At 40.1% G+C, this 27,021-nt stretch overlaps 1 protein-coding gene across 8 annotated transcripts in view; it reads right to left on the reverse strand.

The window, feature by feature from the left end:
• LOC120561969 (thrombospondin type-1 domain-containing protein 7A) overlaps window positions 1-27,021 on the reverse strand; it is a 156,717-nt gene that overhangs the window by 25,833 nt on the left and 103,863 nt on the right. For all 8 annotated transcript variants that reach the window (XR_005639674.1, XR_005639672.1, XR_005639671.1 and 5 more), the window contains 9 exons: window positions 17,983-18,161; window positions 17,331-17,336; window positions 16,719-16,852; window positions 14,297-14,450; window positions 12,130-12,271; window positions 7,715-7,830; window positions 7,025-7,142; window positions 2,794-2,939; window positions 1,075-1,249 (listed from right to left, as the gene is read on the reverse strand). Coding sequence is in view for 3 of the 8 variants with exons in the window: in XM_039805329.1 (XP_039661263.1) it covers window positions 1,075-1,249; window positions 2,794-2,939; window positions 7,025-7,142; window positions 7,715-7,830; window positions 12,130-12,271; window positions 14,297-14,450; window positions 16,719-16,852; window positions 17,331-17,336; window positions 17,983-18,161 (1,170 nt within the window). In the remaining 5 variants the exon portion in view is untranslated. The remainder of the gene's footprint in view (window positions 1-1,074; window positions 1,250-2,793; window positions 2,940-7,024; window positions 7,143-7,714; window positions 7,831-12,129; window positions 12,272-14,296; window positions 14,451-16,718; window positions 16,853-17,330; window positions 17,337-17,982; window positions 18,162-27,021) is intronic.

The raw sequence follows: 27,021 nt of genomic DNA on the forward strand, positions 1-27,021 counted from the left end.
TGCATGGTGATATTTTTGCAATGTAGTCTAACATTAGAGCGAGATTACCTCACTATAGACGATGCAGCTCTTCTGTCTCTCCTCTCCTGTGCTGCTGCTGGGGCATTTGGGTTTAGTGGCATCGGCACATGCAGTTCAACATCACATCTCCTTAAGTCCTCTAATATTTCCTCATTTATGTTATCAACACATCCATGATTCATGGAAATGTGTAAAACAAGGTCATATTTTTCCTTGTACTTCTGTATGGTTTGCAAAAATGGAATCTGCTGGGTTCATTACGGCCAAGCATGCGGCCCTAAAATAGCATCTGAATAACGCGCCACTGACTTTAGACTAGGTTTTTCCTGGTCTGTGGTGGAATTGTTCATTCCCTAATTTACCGACATGAGTCTGTGGAGGGAAAAGTCCGGTGTGCGTCGGGTGCAAAATAGGAATGATACATGCGTCGGTGTACAAAGTCAATTGCGCTGGGTGCAAGATAGGGCCTTAAGGGTGTAAAGATCCATCAAGTCTTACGGGAAAACAGATACAAGACTCTCTCAAGGCACTCAGGCACAACCACAGATTTGACCGAATTCAAGTGATGCTAGCATTAGCAGCTAATAACTCAACTCAGGTAAATGATATGATGGACTGGTTAAAAGGATATCATGTGTGTATCGCTGCCATCGTTGGTGTGGCAGAGGACATACTTTTTGTGGACATTTCTGATTCAACATTTGAAATAAAGGCTGAGGAAATTATTTATTTATTTCAGTCATACTTTTATTGAAAATATTATTATTAAATAAAAATAATCACTGAATCGTTGCAAATGTCTCTGTATTATTTTTGGATTGAATTGTGGACTGTATATGTAGATACAAATGTATCTCCCATCTAAAAAGGAGAGAGACACACCCCCAGTGTAGACATATTCACCAAACCTATGACAATGACATACAGGTTGCGAAAGCATCCTTACTAGGCTAACAAAGCTTCTACTATATCCTGTGTTTGGACATGACTTTGCAAGGTTGCTCATCCAGCACAGGAAGCTCAAAATAACCATATTTTGAACAGCAGTATTACCTGGGCAGGGAAGTGTACAGGCCTCTTTCAGGTTGATCTGCTTGTCTCCATCGATAGCCACCTCCAGGCTGCTGCACAGCTCCTCGTCCACCAAGCTGCCTTCACCGTTGCTGGAGCCGTCCGACACAAAGCAGGACAGGTTTCTGTAGCGTATGCCGTGTCCACACACCACACTCTGACAGGACAGGAACACCACGGAAGAAGGAGGAGGATGAGGAGTTACCACAGTGAGAGAAGGGAGTTACATGAACCTACAGCTACTTGGTGACAGCCTAACACTGATAAATTATAGCTATGGCTGGAAGTTTTGTCCAGCAGCCATTTTAATTGATAACTCCACTAACAAAAAGATTACTTTAATGTCCAAATTACAATAAACAGAGTGCTGATAAATAATGATGTGGGTTTTTTTTATGTATGTTTTAAATGCAAATATTTATGTTGATAATGTGTGCTGCCTTTTAAATGTAAGTGCCATTACATAAAAACAAACTGTATAAAATATTAATGACACTAATCGGCGACTGATGGGCATGTCCGGCACAACATTTGATGAAGGCAAGAAGTACTATTTATTTACATATTGATTTTTATTATCAAATCACTACCAACCACCGTGGATGAGATGTAGATAAAGAGAGTTTAATCAGCAGAATGTTCTTTAAAGACGGTGTAATTTAAAATGTTATACTAATTAACTGATGGACAGTAAGCTTTCTGAACAGGACAGAGTTTTACGTTTTCAGCCCAGATTTTGAAATCAAAGGAAAAATCACTCACACATATGTAATTAAAACCTGCACAAAGATGCTAATTATTGTTTCTTGTCTCCAAGCACTCTTCTTGGCATGGTTTCATTCAGTTAATTAACAACAAAAATAAGATTCTGCCATGTCTTTGGTGGACATAAATCACCGCTAGAGATACCTCAAGGGTTTGTGTCTGGTTGCCTCTGTACTGTGTGTGTGTGTGTGTGTGTGTGTGTGTGTGTGTGTGTGTGTGTGTGTGTGTGTGTGTGTGTGTGTGTGTGTGTGTGTGCGTGTGTGTGCGTGTGTGCGTCTTAAAGGTCATTGGCTGGGCATGCATCCCCCTCATTTGTTGCGGCCCGCGAGCCGGTCGTAACGGTCTACTGCACTGACTGCTGCTTTCCTACTGCTGCTGCTTGGCATACAAAATATTCAGTTGATTATTGGACAGTTGATAGAGAGTTAATTGAGAGGAACAAGTGATCTAAATGAATTATAAGAGGTGACCTGTCTCCCTGTAGTCCCATGAAACTACACCCATGCTTGCAAAGTTTTTTTTAAGGTCTTGAAGCGATGCAGCAGACTGCTTTAATAATCTGACCTGGTGGCACACAATTCAAAATACAGTGTAACGGCTGCCAAATTTCTTGGCAAAAGTATCGGTTTACAGTAATGTATTAGCGTTAAAAGTGCATTAGATTGATTTTTACTGTCCATCTCACAAAATAACTGTATGCGCAGGGATTTGATGGGGTTGTTCATCAATACTAAAGACTCCATTCATTTTTCCAGGTGTTAAGATTTCTGTCTTTTCCACTTTTTGGCTCCAACTCATGTGTGTATTGATCTCAGCTGAACCAGGGACCTGTCAAAGCTGCATTGATTGCAGCTGACAGAGGTCAATGGGATCATTAATATTTAATGCCCCTGGATTTTTTGTATGATGATATAATGTTATAATTTATTGATGTACCTCCACCCGACACTCGGACCAGGGGCTGTACTTCCAGCGGTAGCAGGGTCGGACAGGGCAGGGCTTCCACTGCTCCATCTGAGAAGGGCAGGGCCGGCCGTCGCCCTGAGAGGCCTGGACCACTGACCGCTGCCGCCACATCTTACCTGGAGAAAACACACAGGAAGTGACATCATCAGTGTATTTATTTATATTATTTATTTTCCCTTTAACATTTGTGTATGTTCCTCTTAGGTGTTGTTTGATAATAAGCCAAGGATTTGTATGCTACGGTTGCACTGCCTAATTGTTTGCAAATTACATTGTTAATGATTAGCATTTAGATAGATAAATTAAATACCACTCGAGCTAGAAAAACAACAACAGGGTCCTCCCTGACTAGTTCTCTGTCCTGGTATTGAAACTTGAGTCTTGTACTTTACCAACAAGATAAAAAAATGAATGTTCAGTATTCACCGTTTTTCTTCTGCTAAGCCTGAGGTTTGATTTCTTTCTAAAATAATACAATTATACAGAATGTAGAGTGACTTTCTGCACAATAAAGTAAATACAAAACCAATTTTGGCACATAAAATGACCATTGCAGTTTACCAAACAGCAGTCGCCCCTTAATTTGAAATGCATGTGTTTGTTTTGAATGCATTAAATTAAGTTTGCTATGCAAAAGAGCTCTTCCACTTAACAGAGCAGGCTTTTCTAAATAGCCTGAAATACTGCACGTTTGCTCTGCCACCTTGATTGGTTCTTGGTCAACTTGAGTAAAATATCTTTTCTTCCACATCAATCAGCAAACTGTCAAAACATTACAGCAGCTAACACCTCGGAGACTGCTTGATTTAAGTGCATAATTGAAGCTATGAATTAGCTGGAAACACACACACACACACACACACACACACACACACACACACACACACACACACACACACACACACACACACACACACACACACACACACACACACACACACACACACACACACACACTTTAAAATGCAACCTTCCTGTCTTTCTGTTTTAAACAGCCCACTTTCAAAGCTCAGAATTCTTTATTTGTTACATATCACACTCTCTCTTTTTACACTGCCTAGCTAGTAATCTGCTCACCTCAGAATACACCTTCACCAACCTACGACACCTTTCAGTACATAAAACACAAATCAGCATTCCCACACACTGTACAACCTCATATCCTGATCCAACAAAAGAGAACATCCCACTCACACACACACACACACACACACACACACACACACACACACACACACACACACACACACACACACACACACACACACACACACACACACACACACACACACACACACATCAAATAAGGGCCCCTCTTGCTCCTTTAGCCTTTCTTGAACTTTTATCTTATTCTTTATGATTAAGCAACTATCGCTGTAGTGGCTCTTCTTCAAAGCACTCCCCATAGCCCTGAGGAGCAGGAAGATGTAATGGGACAGAATCAATCGTGTGAACTGCCAGGAACAACAACCAGGCAACAGGAGGACACATTTTCACCGGTCATTTGGGAAGTCTCTTAAAATAAACACTTCCTCTCTTTTGCTTTTGTGAGTTTTTCTGGGCAATGCCTCCAGTTACGCTTTCAATTATCTAAGCAAGTACGTTTTGCTGAGCATGCATGTTTTTACTCAGCCACACCATGCTTTAGTACTTTGGTGTGGAGTCAAGCACATGTACAGAAAAATGTTGATGCAATAGGCTCCTAAAAAAAAAAAACCTGGGACAAAATGCATACTCCTTACCACCTATACCTGTATGTTTTTTACTTGCATCTTATTGCTTCACATTCATACATGTATGCAATTACAACTTCGGGCTGCCAAGTAAAACCGCTGTCTTTGAGTGCTGAGTATCATAAAGTCGACTCTGTTTAATTGATTCACTGTATTTGATTCTTTAATGTTACAACCAGCCAAGGGACTGTCATCAAAAGGTCACACCTGTTACTCAGGTGTACTCTAATGCAGAAAAAAAAAATCGGCAAAATGTCTGAAACATGAAATACAGCATAATTATTAGGGGTGTGAATCACCAGAGGCCTCACGATACGATATCATCACGATACTTATGTCACTCTAAAATCTAAAAAAGATACATTTCTCTGTTTGTTCATCTCACTTCAATTTTTCTCAAAACTGTTATGTAAGTGTTCAAGGCTTTCTGAGCCACATCAGATCTCATCCAAAGAATAATAAGATGAGAATATCAGTTGAGTCATAATGAGAACCATAGTAATTAACCTCTGGTCCGCCTCTTCACATAATCATTAACACTGTTATTGCCATCTACTTGATGACATTGTCAAGTTTATTTTACCAGGGGTGGACATGACATATTAACTGATTCATTTGTGTTTTGTTCTTGTGTGTTTAATAAAGGTGAGATCATACCAACCAAATTGCAAACTGTATGTCGTAAACCTTTCAACCCCCAACATACCGCTTAAAAATCTGTTGAAGGTTCAGTCAGAAATGATGATTTAAATTGTGAATGACCTGGTGTAATGCTGTATGTAGTAAACATGTATACAAACAATACAGGATTTAAAACATTCTAAAAATCAGCTTTGCAAATGGTTCATGTGAAAAGGAAATACATTCAACAACATGTGTGTCTGACTAGGGCTGCAAAATTAATCGAATTTTAATCACGATCTCGATTTTGGCTTCCCACGATCAAATTTGCGTGATCGAGCGATATTTAAAATGAGTCATAGAACGCTCCTTATCAAAGTTTTTGCAAAGCCACTCTAGCGCTCCATAAACCACTGTCTGATCACGTGCCTCTGTGAGCCAATCAGAGCTGTTCCCTGCCTGCACCGCGCAGCTTAGTTTCTAGATGTAGACAGTCACAGAGGACAGAGTAACGTGAGGAAAATTCCACAACAGGTAGCAGTCGGTCATCATAAGCCGGACACAATGTTTACCAGTTTACCAGTAAACGCAACATTATGTCCTGTTGGTTTTGTTTTTCAGACAACAGCAATGACCATAGTGCTAATTTGTGTCTGTTAGCTAATAGCTTTAGCAGCAGACTGTTTGACGTCCCGTTGTTGGAAATACAGTCACACTACACCGTTTAGCTGTCAGCATTTTAGCTGTGTTTAATCCAGTTACTACTGTGGCTAACAGTAGGCTAACGTTACCTGCTGTGTAACGTGTTATTAGTGTTTATGGTAGCTAACGGTAGACATATGAAACTCGCTGTTGTTATTTCGTCAGGTAGATACCTTACGGCAAACATGCATGTGTGGAAAGCGGTCGCACAACAGCTGAAATGGCATACTCATTCACAGTATCCTTCAATAAAGGAGGAATGTTGCACAATATGGATGTAAAAGCAGTTATAATTAGCCTATGTGACAATAAAATTTGTTTTGGTTAAATCAACAAATAATCGTGATAATCATGATCTCAATATTGATCAAAATAATCGTGATTATCATTTTGGCCATAATCATGCAGCCCTATGTCTGACCTTTTGTTTAAAAGAAGACTTCACAGGGCACCTTCACATTTACACTACCTGTAAGTACCACATACAGCTGGTATCACCTTGTTCTACACTGAGTGAAGTAATTAAACCCAAGACTTCTGACTCAAAAATTATTTTGAGAAATGTGACTCATTCTGTGCAATGTTTTGCTGCACAGCATGAGTTTGTAATAACTGAACCAACTGCAGATCAGAGAGGTTTAAGAGGCTAAACCCACTTGACCTGAATCATTGGCCCCTGTTGCAAATTCAAGAAGTTGATGTGTTTAGCCATTTGCCATCAAGACTATGAGGTGACTAAGCTCAGCCTGACTAATTAAGCATCATCTTTATATCACGTAAAAGCAGACTAGCTTTATTGTAGTTACTGTTTTATTATTCGGCCCTGAGCTTCTGTCTTATGTGGCTCTTTTTGTTTTTGTTATGTTGTTACTTTGGTTTATCTGGCTTTTGCTTTTGCTTTTACTGTATTTGGATCTAATTAATTGCAACTGAAAAGTGTAATACACAGTAAATACATATCAGACCATTGTAAGATGATGCTTAAATGATGATGAAAAGGTGACCTAGTGAAGGTGTCTTGTTAGTAAAAGGTTACAGATTTTTATTCTTGCAGCCAGTTCTTTGATCACACTGGAAATTGCTCAAGGTAAAAATGTCAGCTAAATGTCACCAACAGTTTGCACAATTTGAGTTAATCTTCTTACCTTCTAGTCCGCACGTCTGTGAACAGTCTGACCAGGCCGACCACTCCGACAGATGACAGTTGACGGGACACTCGACCACACAGGAGATGTTCATCTGCCACCTTTTCTCCAAATTCAACTGCAGCACATGTAGGAAATGAAAAGGGTAATTCATGACACATCGCCAAACCATTCACAACAGTCGCGGCACAGCCAACTCAATCTGTTACGGCCAGACAGCAGCGTGACCTCTCAGCACTACAACTCCCAGAAGCCTGTGTTTTGGCAGGGGACAGACTGTGCTGGGAAGCATCAGGCCAGCAAGGTTGGAATATCAAGGTTGCTGTGAAAGCCATTCTGAAATAATGTGTTTTTGTGAATGAGCCAGATGATGAAATGGGCTAAGGGTTAAATATCTGTAGGGATGGCTCTGCCACAGCCCGCCGGCTACAATTACAGGGAGCAGAGACACATTATGAATGAATTAAACGCTCAGCCTGAAGCAACAACAACAATCTCTGCATGGGAATACTTCTGAATATTTCATGTTGCTGTGAGCCTAATAGTACTGGAAGGGTACTACAATATATTGTAATGAGTGATGTGATTAAGTCATTAAGAAAAATGAGTGTGTCAAAGAAAGAAAGTAAAAACTGAACTGACCAAAAAGAATCAAAAAGGAGACACTTGAGGAATTTTTGCACATCTCACCTCCTCACAGAACTTTATATCGACTGATTTGCCGTCGCTGCGAACACAGTCGAGCATCCGGGTCTTGATGCCGCTTCCGCACACAGCGTTAGGACTCAGCTGACATGTACTCCAGTCTGAGGACAAACACAACATATTTACATTTATATTTTTGGCTGTAAAGGTTTATAAAACTGGCAATATAAATGCGTCAGAGTACTTAATAAAAACATACTGTACAGCCTGTAGGTGCCAAGCTGAAATACCAACAACACAGACAATCTCCTACAACTTAGTATTGGTAATATTGTTAATAAAGTACAAACCCAGCTGGGGGATAAGGAAGAAGGTGGAGGGAGGGATGGGGGTAGTGTCAGGGACAATGGTAGAGGGATAGGTTGAATCAAAATGTTTTTGCAACCTGTATTGTATACGGATTTGAGTTGTAAAATGATGATTACGCAATAAAAAAAATCAATGATAGATAAATGAGGTACTTTGTAATACTACAGTCTGAGCATCACAAAGTTGACTTTGTTGCATTTTCTGTATGGTTCTTTCTTTCAACACATGGAAAATACGCTGATCTTACGTGGAAGTTTTTTTTTGTTTCTTGGCCTGACTCGAATAAGTGCCTTTTTTTTGGCAAATGGTACGCTAAAAACAGGTGGTCAGGGCTTTCTGAGCTACATCAGCTCTAACCAGACAATAATGAGTAATACAACATAATTAGATAATAACTCAAAATAAGACACTAAAAAATCCAATCCACTGTCAAATTTTGCAATTCTGCAACTGTAGGAAAAGCAAATTTTCCAACATTGCTAATAGCATAGCTTTTACATTTTTTGAGGTCCAAGTCAAATCTCAAGTCATTTGAGAAATGCCTCAAGTCCAAGTCAAGTTACAAGTCCTCACAAGCAAATTTCATGCCAATATGTCTCTCAAGTAGAGCTGGGCAATATATTGATATTATATTGATATCGTGATATGAGACTAGATATCGTCTTAGATTATGGATATCGTAATATCGTGATATGGCATAAGTGGTGTCTTTTCCTGGTTTTAAAGGCTGCATTACAGTAAAGTGATGTACTTTTCTGAACTTACCAGACTGTTTTCATTATATCCACATTACTGATGATTATTTATTAAAAATCTCATTATGTAAATATTTTTGTTAAAGCACCAATAGTCAACACAACAATATCGGTGCGGTATCGATATCGAGGTATTTGATCAAAAATATCGTGATATTTGATTTTTTCCATATCGCCCAGCCCTACTCTCAAGCCTCAAGTCAAATCAAAGACAGGTCTCTATTTTTGTGACTTAAAGCCGCATTAACTGATTTTATGGCCACATAAACACATCATCACCTTAAAAGTTGATATGGCTAACTTGTTAGCAAACAGTTGCTTATTTGCACATGCAGCAGACTTGAAGGAACAATAGCATTCATTTGAAGTTGTTTCTGTCCAATATTCAATTATATAATATATAATATATATAATATTCACTCTCCTTTCAGCACTGTTTCGCTATATCTAAATATCTGGCTTTTTAGCTGCTAAATGCTCCAATATTTTCACTGAAAACAGCTGCCTGCTGTGTCTGACAATTACGCTCATGAGAGCAATGAGAGTAAACAGCAAAAACAGTAAAGTTGGCTGGAAAAGCAAAACAATGTGCTGAAAGACACCGAAAGGTTTCGGGTGATCATTCTCTGTGAGTTCATTACTACCAGCGACCACTTTCACACACACACACACACATATATAGTTATTTGATCCATTGTTAACGGAAAAAATATTGATAATAGCAGCTTTAACTATGATTCCAAGTCCAAGGTTTGTGGCTAACTTTACATGCACCTGCAAAGGACAAAATAAAATGATTGTATACATCATCTCATAATTTATAATATTCCCACTTGATAGAGAAATGCAGGCAGGTGAGACATTTAAAATTAGCTTACGTATTTGTAAGATGCGCTGTAATGATGGTTGAAAACATTTTCATCTACTAGCAACCATGTAACTGTTAAACCCCAGAATTCACTCATCGCACTTCCAATTACATTACATTACATTACATTACATTACAGTACAGTGTTTGGCAGGGGTGTTGCTGTTGATTTTACCAGCCTGGGTGCAAGCAGAGTAGGAAAGCAGGTGAGAGGGAGTCATGATTTAGACCAGAGCAGGAAGCAAAAGCAGAGAAGCATTTATTCAGGTCTCAAGGAAGCAGCATTTCTTCACATGTTCTGCTTCTGTGGTTGGATGTTTTTCAGTTGAAGCAGGATGATGTGGCTGGACAAAACACGAGGAGACGCTTTTCCAAAGTGTTCAACTGCGTCAGCTGACACAAATTCTTTACACTTCAGAATGAATAAATCCCAGACAGTGAGAAACAACCATGATGTGTCTCAGCCTTTTAAGGTTGAACACACAGAAATGCCTGTCGCACCATGTTGCCTCATGTTACTTTGAAAGTTGTTTGGCTCAAGGTTTAATATGCTGATATGAAGAGGGTTCCAGAAAAGCAAAGGTACTAGGATTTTTATATAAAATATCACTTATTTCGTAGATACTGTATTTAAATGGTGTATTAACAAAGAGCAGCAATGTCAATTTAATTACCAGCTACGTGGCTGACATAAACTAAAATTATCAGGCCTTCATTGCACTATGGATAGATCTTTTAGGATGGGCGTGCCATGCATATAAATGAACTGCTATGGGCTCCCAGATGACTCAGCAGAAGCTGTAACTTTGACTCCAGCTCATTGCTTTTTTTGCATGACACACTTCCTCTCCCTCTGCCTTCCATCCCTTCTGCCACAAAACTCTGAACACCATGCCTTAAAATAATCTGTGTGTGTGTGTGTGTGTGTGTGTGTGTGTGTGTGTGTGTGTGTGTGTGTGTGTGTGTGTGTGCGTGCTTGTGTGTGTGTGTATCTTTTGTTGTGTTTGGAGTCAGACTCTAAATAGCTTCTGGCTGGCTCACCGTCGATAACAGATGATTACTTTGTCAGCAAAGAGGTCATTGAAGGTTTATAACAGCTCACTTAAATCCAATAAATCTGGCTGCCATCAGTATCTTTTCATGCCAGCATCATAAGTGAGCTGTGTGGCCAGGCGGTCAGATTTGAGTTAAATAACCAGGATTTAAAAGCAACATCAATAAACATTTTCACCAAATAAACCTCACCAGAAAAATCCAGAGCTGTAAGAGGCTGAACCTTGGCCCTCCCAAAAAAAATAATTCTCGGAAGTGGCAAGACAATATTTTATTCCAGACTTTGGGTGCAAGCGCCTTTAAAACAACAGCTTGCAAGCTGTTGTTAAAAACACACGGCAACGACAGGGAGGCTGAATTATCGCTCATGAAGTGTGCCATCTGCTGACAAAGATGAGTGGCTGTTTTTAGCTGCAGTGAGCTCGTTTTCAAGCCTGACTCAGGGAATTGTGTCTCCTTCTGCCGAGGAGCTTTGTGGCACTCTTGGGACTGAAAATAGGAAGATGACAACAAGAGAGAGCGGCAGTAAGAGACTGACTGAGAGAGAGAGAGACAGCAAAAAAAGGAGAAAAACTGAAGGAAGGAGCAGCTTGCATGGTCTCAGCATCAACGAAGAAAAATAAAGTGCTTTACCCAATAATAATCTCTGCTCGAATACTATGTACATATACCCTGGGATGCCTGTATGCCACTGTGAACCCAGCAGTAGGGATTATATGTTATCTCCCGATGTCACAACACAAAGGGAAGAGAGAGGAGGAGGGTGGGCTGGTTGAGAATGTGGGGCAGCAGCAGTGAATGCAACACAACAAATCCAAATGAAATACAGGAATGTTGCCAATCTCTCCTTTTTTTCATTTTTATTGAAATAGTTTGTTTTCAGGATGAAATATGAAAGATAGGTCTCTGTGCAATGGGATATGAAGGTTTGATATCCTGCAGATCAGAGAGGGAAGCTCAGGAAGGCTGCCATCTCAAATCTCAGAGTAGTTTTGGAAATATGTATGTTTAAAGCAGCTGAAATATACATTTTTTATAATAACAATGTTTGAAATGTGAATGTGAAAACATTGTGAAAGAGAGAATTATCAACTGAATCTGCAGCTCCCCATGGCAACATATATTTTTAAAATATAAAAAAACGCCATTGACGTTACATCATCATTAGACAACACAAGGTTTGTAAAACCTTGCAAGTTTGCATCTGTGATTCGGTTAAAGCTGAGAAACATTCATCCTGACACACCCATGGCAGCATCCCAAAAACCTGCTCCGTTCAAAATACAAGCCACGTACAGTACTGTCGTTCTGAGGAGACACACGTCTGTCTGCCACAAACAAACTGTTTTAGTGACCCTACAAAGAGAAGTCTGCGACTTCACGGTGACGGTGAATCATTTGACATTTCCTTTTACCTGTGATGTTGTAGAAGTAGTTGAAACAGTTGAGGTTTAGGCTGCAAGGCTCCCTGTCAGTCGTGTCTGGACACTGCCTCCCTACAGTGGGCGACCTGAGGGTGTATGCCGTCCGCACTCGATTGTTGGTTCTGGTACATGGCTGCAACGGAGACTCCATATTAAAAACTGTACACAAATGTTTATAAAAATGCATGAATGACTAAGCAGTCTGTATTGCAAGAACTGAATACAGACATATCACGGAACTTGGATGAAGCCACAGAGCTCCTGCTGAAACTGATGAAGATATTTAAAGAGCGCATATTATTCTCTTTCGTCTTTTATGACCTATAAATGTTGTTATAATGTTGTAGTCATGTTAAACGATATCAAAGTGTCAAATAATGAGGTAAATGCATTTAGACGTGAGCCCTGCAGGCAGCTTGGGTTAGTTCTGCCCAACTCTGAATGCTCTAATCTCATTGGGGTCTTTGAATTTCCTGGATTTGTTTACGTCAATGAAACGGACTTCCCTACATGGTCATGCTACTCCAAGCTTTCCCGTTCGGAGGTCTTCTGGAAGATGACCAACGGAGTGGGCTTGGCTGGAGGGGTGGCAAGGGGGGGTGGGCAAGGGGGAGGAGGAACCTAAACCAAGCTTTCAGAGGAGCTGCAGAAAGTGCACAGACGACGGTAAGTTTACAGATGTCTATATAGTTTATTGTATGGTGAATCATGTCAGGCTGCGCTATAGTCGCTATAGGAGTCCTGAATCAAAAAATAAGACCAGAAAAGTAGCATAATAGCTGCTCTTTAATAAAATATTTAAGGATTTAACTGTGTGAATTTGCCACTTCTGAATTATTTCCTATCTTATTGGGCAACAATTCATTAAGATTTCTTATGTCAAAACTTTGTCCCAAAGTCTTTATAGGCCTTGTCCTTGAGGGATGTTTTATCATTGTTTTTCTAAAAAAAAAAAAAAAATTAAATAAAGATCCTTTCAATCGTCTATCCCCTGGCATTCCTAGAAAGTAGAATTTGATCATTTTTTTCTCCAGCAGGTGGAAACAAATGACACGAGGGCTGAAACAGATATTGTAAACCACCAGATTCTACACAGTCATTGGCAGCCTTTTGAATAACTACCGCTGGCACGATGAATAAAAGATATGAAAGGCCCTGCTGGTACCAGTGCACACTCCAGTACAAGATTGAAATCGTGGGAAGTCGGTGTGTCAAGCACTTTGGGAGAGAATGGGGTGTGATTAACAATGGCCAGGGTACTGCTGTGAGAACAGCAGGTGAAACCAGAGCAGTTAAAATGGCTTTTTTTTCACCACGAATCGCAGACGTCAGGGGCGGAGGAGCTGAAAAGGATGTTCTGACACCTTACATGGTTTTGCAAAAGCTGGAATGAAAATTGCGTACATGCTGTAGCCTGCAGGTGTGTGCTTTGCTGCTGTGATTAAATCAGGGGTAGGTGTCTCTTTACAAAACTCAATTTGCAAAGTCTTCAGATTTTACAGCCAGTTGGAAAAGAAATCTCAGGTCATGATTTAGAGGGAGATAACCACCAACCTTTAGGCTAAAATGAACATTTATGAACAAAAAATGTTGTACATTGAATATCTTACTAAATAATCTTATCATAAATCAATATTTTAATAATATATATATATATATAATAATATATAACTAATTACTTCCACTGTTTGTAGTTGTCTGCCAAATGATGATCACAAGCTACGGGTAACATTTAAGCCAGCTTTATGTTTGCCACTACATCACTGCTGATGTAGAGAGTTTTGTGTCACAAAATGTAAATTTGAAAACCTGCTCAGGAGTTCTGTGTTTATATCATAAATGATCTTCCTTTCCTGCTGAATGCAGTGAGTACAGTGTGATATAGGTGATATATAAGCCATTTTTCTCCTGTTTCCCAGTTCATATATCTCCTTTATTCATCCTTGGTGGAAGAGAAATAACCTGTTGACAAAGATTCACACACTGCTCGCAGTGATACATTGCAGCTACGCTTTGAAGACCTTGAGCCTCAGAGAAAATATTTCTGACAAGAAAAAGACATCAAGATAAATCTCAGTGGGCTGCACAGAAGTCTGATGTTCCCATATCTGTGCCAGACAGCTGAGCTGCTGCTTTCTGATCTGGGTTCAGCTCTCACCAGGCTGCAGCGGCTCCAGGGGCCCCAGTCATTGAGGACGCAGTCCTCGGGGCAGGGCAGCCGGCTCTCCCTGGCCCCCAGGGGCATCTCCTCCGGGTCACACAGGTAGTCCTCCACAGACTCCGACGGCCCGTCTATAGTGTTGAGCATGCACCTGTGGGATTGGTGGGCAAAGACTGAATTTGATCTTGTTTTAGCTACTGTTGTCCTCCAGAGAACAAGGGTCAGACATTACGTTTTAACTGGACATGGAGGTGGCAAGTACGTTAGGTAACCTATGTGTTTCTCAGCAGTGGGGTGAGTCACTCAGGCTGAGGGAGGTCAATTTTACGAGGAAACAAAAAATATCTGTTCTATTTGGTCACAGCAACACAATCTCCACTGGCTAGAGAGGGTCAATGTAAACACAGACAGCAGTAGGCTGAACACTGGCTGGCTGAATGAAACACTTGAAAGTACAAAAGTTGCACCCTTCTTTTAACCTTTATTTTATGATTTAACCAAGTACAGTAAATGCATCTAAAACACATAACACACAACACATACATAGATACGGCGCAAAAAGTTATTATGTTTGTTATTTTGTTGATTTTTAACTGGATCCTGGCTTTTTTCAACTGTCGCAGCAACATTTATAGAATCTTCTCCAAATTATAGCTTTTTTTCCTCCAGCAGACAAGCTAAAGAGGAGGCCAGACACTATTTTCACTGATAATGTCACCTGCTCTAAAGAGCAGAGATTTGACTGAGGTCATTAGAGATTTTACTCATTGTGATTGTACATCAGATACCTAAGTATTGATCCACCAACAATCATGAAAAGCCTTTAGACTTGATTATTACAAGGGCTATGGATGTCAATATCCTGTGGTGTCTATGTCTTGATCAGGGTTTTTACTGCATAAAGGAATTGTTGGCGCCCCCCAAAGAGGTTTTAGCCAGCCCCAAAGGAAAATCACCAGCACCAAAATGATAAGAATTAAGAGAAAAAATAGCACTTACACATCATCACATACCCTTCACCATACCTAGAGATTGGCATGGTTTTATTTCAGTTAGCCTAATAGCTGGTTTGATTTGCATTGAGAGATGATTTTATGGAAAGTACCCCATGCCAATCTCTAGGTATGGTGAAGGCTATGTGATGATGTGGGGGGGCTATTTTAATTCCAAAGGCCAAGGGAACTTTATCAGGATGCATAGTATCCTGGATCCATGAAATAACTGGCCTTTAAAAATAAAAATCTGCCTGCCTCTATGGGAATTTAACATAGGGGTGTACTTACTTATGCCTCCTGTATTTTAAGGAAGAACAGTTATTTATTTACGATACATTATTCATTAAAAAAAAAATTTGGTGTCCTTAAAGATTGGATTTTCCTAATTTTTTTAATTAAGGCATTAAGATCAATTTGCAAAAGAAGATTTTTTTATTCCTCTTTTTAGTCAACTTTAGCATGGGTGTCCTAATTGTTTCACATGACTGTACATCTAGGGGTGAATAACCCTATTTCAACAAACGGTGGCGTGTTCCTTTAAATAGCAATTTACCAAACAACTGTTGAAAAGCAGAACACAAACTTGAATTGGAGTGCTAATCTTAGTTTTACCGTCCAGAGTAAGACTGTGCCGGACTCTCCAATGGATTTTAACGGTGGTATTTTAATATTAATATAAAAAATTTTTTTTAACTGTTTTGTTGATTGGGGTTTCATTTACTCAAGCATAACAGACATTTTGTCAGGCAAATGCATACATATTTCTGTCAAATGAGGTAACACAGACTCATTGCCTTTACTGTACACTGCCGATCATGCTTACTGCCGTCTGAGTCAGGAAAATGTATGTATGTGTGCATGTGTTTTTACAGGACCACAATGTTTGGTTCTGTATGCCTCAAAAACCATCTAATCTACAGTCGTGTGAGTCTAATATAGTCTAATTACAGTTTGTGTCTTGGCATGTGCAAAACATAAATCCAAAAGTTGAGTTTCACCCGAAAGGATTTGGCAGCGTGTTGGTTGTTGACTGTCAGCTGAACCTTGTTAGACAGGTTAGCTCAGATGCTTTGCATGTCTTTTCACACAATGTATTCATATTAATTTGAACACAAATTAGCATGTTTCAGCTTTAGTAGAGGTCTGACAGCCTGCAACTGCTGTAGATTAATCTACAAATGATTTTTTTTTTCTGATTAATAAAAACTAAACTAAAAAGGACCAAAACCCAGCACATCTTCACATTTGGCAAGAACAGTTTTGACATTTCTGCTTGAAAGTTAATAAAAAAATTAATTAATTATAAGCATTTTCAGTTGATTGACTCAGTGAGTAATAATTTTAGCAGTAATATGTAATAGTCATGTATCTTCTAATTGATATAAACAATATAAAAACAGTAGGCTGGACAGTGTGATAGATACCTGACTTTTCTGGTCTGGACACCTTCGCCGCAGTTCTCTTTTAAGTCCACGTTACTGACTTTCCACACACTCCATGGCTCGGCCACCCACACATACTGATTACAGTCGCTCTGACACGGCACCACCTCATACACCTGAGGACAGAATTACCTTATTTATGTGATTAACGTGTTCACGATATGATTTAAAGTACATACAGCAGCAAGTCAAAGGTAGCAGATTGATAGTTTTACTTCTGGGTTGAGCTGACTCATGATTATAATCATCATACGCATGAAAAAAAGAGAAAAAAAGTGGCCTCTATAATCTATATTTCTATAAATATGTCCTCTTAGCCCTGTGAGTTTGTCAGTTAAGTTTGCCTAATGCACAGTGATTCTTTGAATCAGCTCTCTGAGGTTTAACTCAGCCAACAAGATTATTTCTGCCCCCAGAGCAGCTCTGCCTCTGAGAAATGTCTGTATTAAATAAAACTCCAATCTAATAGTACCTTGTTTACTTACAGTGAGTATATTGTGACTGTTTACATCTATCTGTCAGTGACCCACTGACATCAGTGACACTTAACATCTGCGACTACATTTACAAATAACTGAGGTAAGCAGCTCTTACCTGGGCCTGTAGCAATGAGTCATATCCAGCGAGCATTGGGGTGGATGAAAAGGAGACAGACGGATTAATGAGCACATGCCAACTGTTCATATAGTGCAGAACCTACGATTAATGCAATATTCAAGAGGACATAATCAGAAAAGCCTCTGGCATAAATACCTGTGTGAACTTAGCAGATATACACACACACACACACACACACACAGCCAGGCGTAGATCAACTTAATCTGCATCTGCTGATACTCACGGGTCTGGAAAGAATTGTCTGGAAAGAATTTAATTTTTGCAAATCATGGAAACCTTAAGGAATCAACTGGCACACGTTGGGGGCATTAATATTGTGGATGTGATCCATTTATAGCACCCATTGCTTTTGTCGCCACTCAGCAAAAAATTAGTGCAGCAATAAAGAGGGGAGGATAAAAGAAAGCTCTGCAGACTCAAGCTTATTATTCATTAATAATTTCTTTCTTTCTCTTTCTCTCTCTCTCTCTATTCAGTGTTGGATATGTATAATGTGTATCACACTTGCAATAAGCATAAATGTATTGTAGCTTATAATTATTTAAGCATCACTTGTGAGCAGAAATCAGTTTTTTTCTGTTTTTAATCTCAATCTCCTGTGCTTGAGTTTCAGTTTCAGCATCTGTACCTGGTTGATGTGGTCCAGTTTGGGACACGGCCGGCCACCGTTGTAAGGTTTCTCTCGAAGCCATTTGGAGCGAACTTTGACCCCGCTGCCGCAGGACTTGCTGCAACGTGACCAGTTGGACCATTCACTGAGTTTACAGTCTGAGGGACAGGGGATGATGCATGCCTCCTCAATATAACCTGGAAGGAAAACGAAAAAAAAAGGAAGTGTTTTGCAAGAATTAAAAGTGAATAATCGTTAAGCTGGTGGTTCTGGTTTTTGGCTTGGGACCCTTTAAAGTAAAAGGGTTGATTATTTGTGCATACACATAACAGAACAAAAACTGAAAGACAAAATGGTGGTTTGCTACTTTTCAGTCTGTTTCAATGACAGCGTACAGTACTGTAGCATATCTGCCAACACTCCCATTTTTCCTGGGTTTCTCCCGTTTTTTAGCCCTATCTCCCGGACCCCTCCCAGTTTGTTATTTCTCCCGGGAAACTCACGTAATTTGCATGGCCCAAACTCCTTTATAAATAATCGGACCAATATGTTTGTCTAATGTTGACCAGTTGCCAGATCTTGTATGAAACGCATCCTATTCACACAATCCACACACCATATACAATATTCAACTCGTTTGTCACCTCAACCTGGCAACCCAGTTGCGCAGCTGATCTGTGCGCAAGCTTCGCAGAAAGTTCAGACCCAAAAGCGAGCCGATAAAAAAGACAGGTGAAGGCAAAGAAATCGAAATATAGCTGTACATTTCAACAGTGTTTGGGCGCAACAATTTACATGCATCTTACCTAGACATATCGACAACCTCCACGCTTTTTGTAAGGTGTGTCGCATTGATTTTAATGTAGCGCACGGTGGGAAAAATGACATTACCCAGCACATTAAACACAGCGGATCTTACAGTACACTTAACAAGAGCCCCCCACCCCCCCCCACCCCACTAATCTCCCGGATTTTGAAAACCAAATGTTGGCAGGTATGTACTGTAGTCTGTTAGTAATTATTTCAAAAGGTAAAAAAAGAAATTGACCGCAAAATTGATTCATAAGAAATAAGCTTTGAAATAAAACCTTTGTTCTCTCTGTATCCCACCAGCATGATCTAAGCCTCTCAGCCTCTAGGTTGGCACTGACTGCTTTAGAGAAAAATGGCTTTGGCTGGTTCTTGAAGAAGAATTTCGTTTTCATTATCTTATGAAACTAGATTTGTCCTAATTCCCAAAGGTTAGTTTTTCTTTTCGATCAAACAAACGAGTATTACATTTCAAGAACTCTGTAAATGCTAGATGAGGAAAAATACCCAACTGTAAGAGCAAACAATTAACTGACATTCACAAACGAATCTAAATGCACTTATTGATTTTTAGCCCAGTGGAATGAAAACAGGGTCCGCATTCAAAGGCACAATTATATGGGCTGTTATATAGAAGTCTAAAAGTCTACCAAAGGAGTGGTGGGGTATGTCAGTAAACATTATTCACTCTATTTTCACACAGGGTCATGTCACAGTCAAAATGGCATGTTTTAAGAATCTCACTCTGCATGTTATTCTTTGTTTTTCTTTTTTTTTTGGGCTCTTTCACCATCTCTGGGCTTTGATTTCCTCTGCTTCGGCCAGTGCACACAGACCAAGGTTCAGTCAAATATGTTGAAAAAATGTTACTACTCTGAACTTTTGGCTGTGTCCATTACAACATTACAAAGATTTTTTTCACTTGCTTGGTGAAAGTCTGTTTAGTAGACAGAACTTAATACCTTTGTTAGGCTTATGTAACAGTACTGGCCTGTAAATCAGTTTAGCCTTTGATTAAGAAAATCGATGAGGTGAATGAGCCGGGAAAGTGGAGTGTCCCACTGGGTACAAAACCACTTCCTCTTTCTGATGAGGGCTCTTTCGTTAGAGACATACAGTCCTTTATTGACTGACGGGTTTCCTGAAAACACACTTCCCACGATTATTGAAAACAAGTTTCAGAGGAATCCCACAGAGGCTAGTCAGTCCTCACAAATCAATTGTGTCATGTATATTTGAGCAATTTTTCTCACTTTTTTAACCTGGGAGGTTGTCATTAAGGACAATGTTTGCAAAAGACTAACCTTATCAATCTGGTGACCAAACCGAAGAAACCACCTGAGTCCACTTACAGTTAAAATAATCTGCCACTCCTATGAGTCATTCGAGCTCGAACAAAACCCCGACATTTTATTAAGTGTGCTGTAAAAGTTTTAAACTACAATCCAGAGTTGTTGAATGACAGAAATCTGTTCATGAGAACGGATTGAGATCTTAATGAATGTAATGCAGACATGTATAGTACAAAACAGCCTGTTTAACGTTATTAGAATCCCCAAAACACAGATTAAAACACTTTAAAAATGAACAAGAATTAACTTTGGATAACCTTAGTGTAAAATATGATTTAACAGGAGATGCACACAGGCTTCAGATTTATTATAACATGTAACTTACTGTATGGATCACAGTATGGGTTTAAGGTTAAGTTGTTAATACAACATTTCAGCTCTGGGTAACGGTTATCAGGCATTATATCTGCTGAACTATAACATTTATTTGACAAACCAATCAGATTTAGTTGACAAAGCATAGCTACACTTCATCTGCATCACCTTCTCGTCAGATTTTTGTTTAATATGTAAATATTTCTTTCCAAATTATCTTGTTATGCAGTCATATTTAGCAATAAATAGTTCATAAACCTTTGTTTGACTAGGGCATAAAAAAAAAATGTTTGGTTCCGGTTTGTTGTCAGTTGAGGTCATGGGTCGATAGGGAATTTATTTTATTTTTTTCCCAGTGGCAGCAAGGGATAGGTAGGAATTTTTCTTTTCTTTACAGTAGCGAAGGATACTCAATTTTTTCATAACATACCTGTTACTACATGTACAGTTGTCGCTTAATAAATTGAAAACATGTAATTCACGTGAATATTAAGTAGATACATGTATTTGTTTTGGTCTTATAATAAAGCCACAGGTTTACCGCTCCAGCGGTAAACCTGAGAGCAGCTACGTTTACAAGAGTTTGTCCAAAAATCAAGATTTGTTGCAAACTAAGATAAACAGTTAGACTACAAACTGACATCTTTCATTTTAGCTTGTTTGTAAAAAGGCGCTATTTGCAGAGTAGATTGTTTGCACAGCGCGGTGGACAAGAGTGGACAGAGCAGACAGAGCAGACTGAGATATCGGTTTCTGCCTGTAGAACAGGTAGGTGGGTATTGATAAGTATTGACTCTTTAATCATGGAGGGTTTATTGTAGGCTTCTTCGAGTGTAGCGTTAGTTCATCTGCGCCAGCGGAAGTAAATAATTTATAATCTGTAGCTATCGTTTCCAGCCACACATCGGCTCTGCTGTGTGTGTGTGTGTGTGTGTGTGTGTGTGTGTGTGTGTGTGTGTGTGTGTGTGTGTGTGTGTGTGTGTGCGCGAGTGCAGCGCGGGCATCGCTGTTCAGAATCCCGTCTATCTTCCATAATGCAACGCTTGTATCCAAATGAATTGTGTTGTGAAGTTGTCATTAGCTTCACTGCTGTTAGCCACCTCCATTGAGCCCCGGGGACTTGCTGTAACGTTAGAGCACTCTAAAGGGTGTTTACCTTTCGCCGCCCTCACACTGCTGCTGCTGCTGTAAAACTGGACACGGCAACGCTATAAGTGCCGCTGCGGCGACATCGGGTCCTCTTCCAGCATTGCTGGAGGAAAACGGGCATCTTGCATCGCAAGAGTGCTGTACAAAAATGTAATTATAGTTTGCCTCAAACTTTTTATTTGTGTATTTATTATATATGTATATATTAATTGGTATCATTTCTTCCCCAAGCTCATAAAATAAATTTGGGTCGCACATAAATTGACTGGGTCGGTCGGAAACCGGAACCAAACAATTAATTTTGTTAGGCCTAGTTTATTGCTGAACCCAGCCATGATGACATGATGCCACGCCGTCACATCCCGCGCCACCCACCACCACAAGTAAATTCTCAACCTGTGGGAAACACTGTCCTGGTAGCACTTTGGCACCAACCGAATGTGCAGTGACATAATATTGACATCCATATAAACGCAGGCACACACCTGCCACTTCTGCCTGACCTCCTAACCCTCTGTTGCCCCTGAGTCCAGATCAGCATCTCTACATAAACACCTTGGTCATGCTCCTCAGCTTGACCTCTGAGATAAGCCTAATCACCTTTGACCTCCCACTGTAAGCTCTAAAGTTGAGTCCAGTCATTCTAAATCACTGTCACTTTAAGTTCACTCACAGTGCAAATGCTGCAACACCTCAGCCTGCAGTTCACTTGTAGTTCAACTGATATAAACGTGTTACGTGTCTTACCATGCTCTCAGGGAGGCTTTGGGTCACTTCTATTTGCGTTCAGAAGTCAACTTGTAACGTGGCACAAGCTCCTTCTGTAATTCCCAAAGCAGCTGTAATTGCTGACTGCTTAACTTCAACTGAAGTGTTAATTTCAATGCCCAGCCAGCTCTTGAATCTCCCAGTGATAATTGGGATATGTACTGAAATGCCTCTGGAAGTAGACCAGCTTTCCAACAACAAACAACAAATCCACATTTTGCTTATACATAACATAAGCATAACAGAAACTTTTAGCTTAATCTGTACTTTACCATTATTCACAGCATGGCAATGCTCTGTAAGGCAAAGATCTTCAACAGGGGGTCCGCGAACCCTTTGGGAGTCCTCAGAGTTACTCCAGGAGGTCCACCAAATTTTTGTTTGCTAATTTTGTCCGAAAATATACATTAATATGAATCCAAAATATTATTAGCAAAGATAAATTGGCCTTTTCGTGAAAAAAAACCCATTGAATTTACACAACACTGATGATGCTTACTATAGGTAGTTAGCCACTATGGTAGCCATCCACAGATATAGTTAAGCTTATAGATTCACTGTGCCTTGTTTAACATTAAAACAAAATGTATAAAGAATGTATGAATATCCATCCATCCACCCAGTTTAATATGCAACTCAGTTTTATACAATATATGTAGTAGGGGGTCGCAGCTTCGTCTCTCTTTCAGCTAAGGGGTCCTTGGCCCAAAAAACGTTGAAGACCCCTGCTTTAAGGGATACATTTATGCAGAAATAGAAGACGACCACATAAGTCTTCACATAAGATTCACATCACCTTCACATTTGCTAAATTCCCTGAAGCTCCATAACATCTTAGAATCTCTGGCATTCCTCCTAGAAACTTTCTAACTTAATCATATTCCAGAGTTTTTAGTTTTGTAGAAGCTGTTTGAACAAATAAGACACACCATGTCCTGCCATCCAGCCAGGAATAAAGTCTGGCTGAGTCACTGTAGTGTTGGCTTCTGAAACCAAATCCCATCCGTTCTATGGGTGTGTGGCCTGAGAACCCTTTGGCTCCAGGAATCATCCAACACTACACAGTGTTTCCCACACATAGACTATTGTGTGGCGGTCCGCCTCACTATCAACACCGGCCGCCGCACATTGCGTTTCGTTATTATTATTATATATTTTTTAAACGCTATTTAAAATACGTTCTTCTGCATTTCCTTTCCCTGCTCTCCTCCGTCTCTCTGTCACTTGTGTCTCGCTCACACACACACACACACACACACACACACACACACACACACACACACACACACACACACACACACACACACACACACAGCTCCTCCCACCATGCATTGGGTTTTTTAAGCCCCCAAACGTCACCTTCCAGGCACCGCGGCAATGGTTATGTTTAATGGCCGGGACACATATAGCCGACGGCCGACCGTTGACAGAAAACCCCGTTGATATGATCAGTCGCGTCCCCGAGGTCCAAAAAACTGCCACAGAACACCAAAAAGACGAGAGGAGACGAGACGTAATACATCTCTATAGCAGCAGGCGGCGCTAATCTGTAATGTTCATTGACATATGGTAATGTTGCCCAAGAAATGAAAACCGGCAGCTGATTGGACGAACGTGTCACATGGGTTTGTTTTCTCCGGAAATTGAAAGCCAGACTGTCATGGCGGCCGTTCAGAATACGATCTCATATCGTACTAAAATAGTTCACTGAAACGTGTTTCTGAAAACATTTTAAGCTAGAAATAGGCCGTGCAGTTGCGGAATCTGTCTTCATTTCAGCTCAACAAAGATCAGTTTAAAAGATTTTCATCAGATTTTGAGAGACTCTAGTCACCTCATTCCGCTCGTCATTTCCGGGTGAGTCCCGACTTCCCTGCCGCCGACCGGACATGTCAGGTCGGCCAAAATGAACGCCGACAGCCCCCCAGACGGACTTCCCAAGTTCCCAAGTTCATGAAAGCTTGGTATCTATCTCGTGATCACCTTTACGCAATCACACATTAAAAAGTGTTATAACATTTTTTTGATTCTGAATAAAATGTTGTCAGTGTGTTAACGTTGGAGTCCCGACCCGACTCTTAGCAAACAAGCGATTGCGCCCGCTTTAGAAAGTTAACTAGTCGCAAGTTTGCGGTAAAATGCAGTTGGGTTGTCGAGGTCAAAACACTATATGTAGCAGCTGTGAATCAAATAAACGTATTATAAATAATGTTATGTCATTTTTTACTCTTACACTGAATGTTTGCTGCTTCAGTCCAGATGAGTAGCCTATTGAAAAGTATTTTCCGCGACTGAAAAAGGCCGTGTTGAGGATGAACCGGAGGTATTAGTCTGAAACCGAGCTGAACAGCCCGACCAGTGTATTTAGTTATGTTATTATTTGTTTTACAGTATTTTCAGGCTTCAACCAGTGAAAGACAGGGGAGAGAAAGAGATAAGATTCGTTAGGAATTGAAGTAGGAGATGAGGACAGCATCCAAATGCGTGCGTGGGTCTGCGTCCCCCCACCCGTGACACGGGGCGACACCCCCCCATCCGCCACAAGTTGCTTCCTAATCTGTGGGAAACACTGCTACAGCCTGATTTGACTTTCTAACCTTTTATACCCCCTGCACCACAGTCATCTCCTAGGCAACGGGCACAGCCTAATCCCTGGGTGTTCTGAAAATAACTATGCATAGAGCATAGAGGAATAATAAAGAGGCACCATAGGCCAGAAGGACCATTTGATGTACATTACTAACCTTAACAGACACTGAGCTTAGTGTTAAACCTTCACAGCCCACTGCCTACATGTCGCAAGACTCAAAACAGCATAACCTCAATTATACGGCACAGGCTCTTAGTGTGTTTCTCATGTTGTTACAGATATGGGTCGTCACGCACTATCAAATCTGTTTCCTGCAGTACTGTTCAAGTTGACAGGTCCTCAGCAAGATGCTTGCCCTCAAGCTTTACCCTCTATGGCTCCCCAGAGTGACTGCCTTCCCTCCTCCTTTACCACATCCTGCTAAGACGAGGCCAAGGCCCCCTGAGCCATCCTGTAATATTAAGTCATGGTAAAGGTCAAAGCATCACGGGTCACATGTAGTCATAAATAAATGAGTAATGGCACACACAAAATATATATATATATATATATATATATATATATATATATATATAGGACATAGCATGGGACTTATTACAATATTTTCCTTGACTACACCATCACCTTGCATAGTGTTGATGGTAGTAGTTCAATTTTTTATTGAGTAGTTTTTTTTGTGAGACGGGACTGAAAACTCTCCTGGGTGGAAATTGTGTTGATTTAGACCATTATTATATTGGTAGACCAACATAATTTCACCTTGTCCTGAGCTGGTAAGTCTGTGGCTTGGTCTTGACTCTCTAGGCACAACTTGGCCTTGATCATATTGAACATGACAACACACTAATCAGATCTTCTTGTGGCTGACTGCAATTATTGCTGGGAACTAATAGAATCAGGAATTTGTCATTTGGATGTTACTCGTTTCTTGTGCTGCTGATTATTTGTCTCCCTGTGGTAAAGATAGAATTTGATCATTTATATGATTAAATGTATATATATGTATATATATATATATATATATATATATATATATATATATATATATATATATATATAATTCTCTGCAGTTCACAATTGTCTAATTGTTACTTGGAGCAACTGTGCAAACTCTGAATAAGAGAACTCATTTATTGAGAACTGTTCAGAACAGCATGCAGCGTTATCTTCCCTTATAATATTGACTCCCGCTTATAGAGGAACGAGGCAATCTGAAAAGTGAGCAATACCATATCAACGTGCACTTTTGATGTCCTACGGAATATAGAGAGATAACAGTAACGCAGTTTGCCTGATCGACATCATAGCCAAGGGCATTGTGTCAGCAACAGAGTTGTAGATGGACCATGTCTCCTCTATCAAGATTAGAAGTGATGGTGGCTGAGATGCAGAGAACGGCACAGAAAATAAAGGAGGGAGTGGCAGAGAGAACGAGGGAGAGAGACTGAATGAGAGGGATAAAAGAGAGATTTAATATCTTTGAGATTCACATGTACTGATGACAAGCCTCATAATGGTGTGTTTTTGTTTTGTCTGCACCTCAAGGTACATTTTCTTTTGTCTAAGGTCAATGGTGGTTGAAGATGAATGCATGGATGCACACACGCATAAACTCACAAACATTCATATAGGTGTAAAAATACAGAGGCTGACAAAACACACACAAACACACACGATGCCATCCTTACGACATGCCCTTTGTCACACCCACACCCAGATTAAGTGATGCATATCTGAATCTGTGACTCACACAAGGAGACTAAAACCATGTTTATATATGCACAACACTGATGTATTCATTTGAACATCTCACGCATTCCATTTCACAGCAATTTCACAACGAGTTTCTGAGCTCGGATTCTTTGCTTGAAGTATTTTGGATCTAAGATAAGACCTTACAATGAGGAGACAAATAATTCTGACAGGAATGTGCCAGAAAAAGGCGTCCTTATGTGAAATGCAGTATTCAAAATGAGTTGCTAGCCTCCATAGGAGGGGCTTTCATATGTGCACAAACAAAATCCTTCGCTTCAGATGAATATTTACCGAGAAAAAAAAGTTATTCTCGCATCT

The sequence above is a fragment of the Perca fluviatilis genome, chromosome 7 (assembly GCF_010015445.1).
Source record: "Perca fluviatilis chromosome 7, GENO_Pfluv_1.0, whole genome shotgun sequence".
NCBI lineage: Eukaryota > Metazoa > Chordata > Actinopteri > Perciformes > Percidae > Perca > Perca fluviatilis.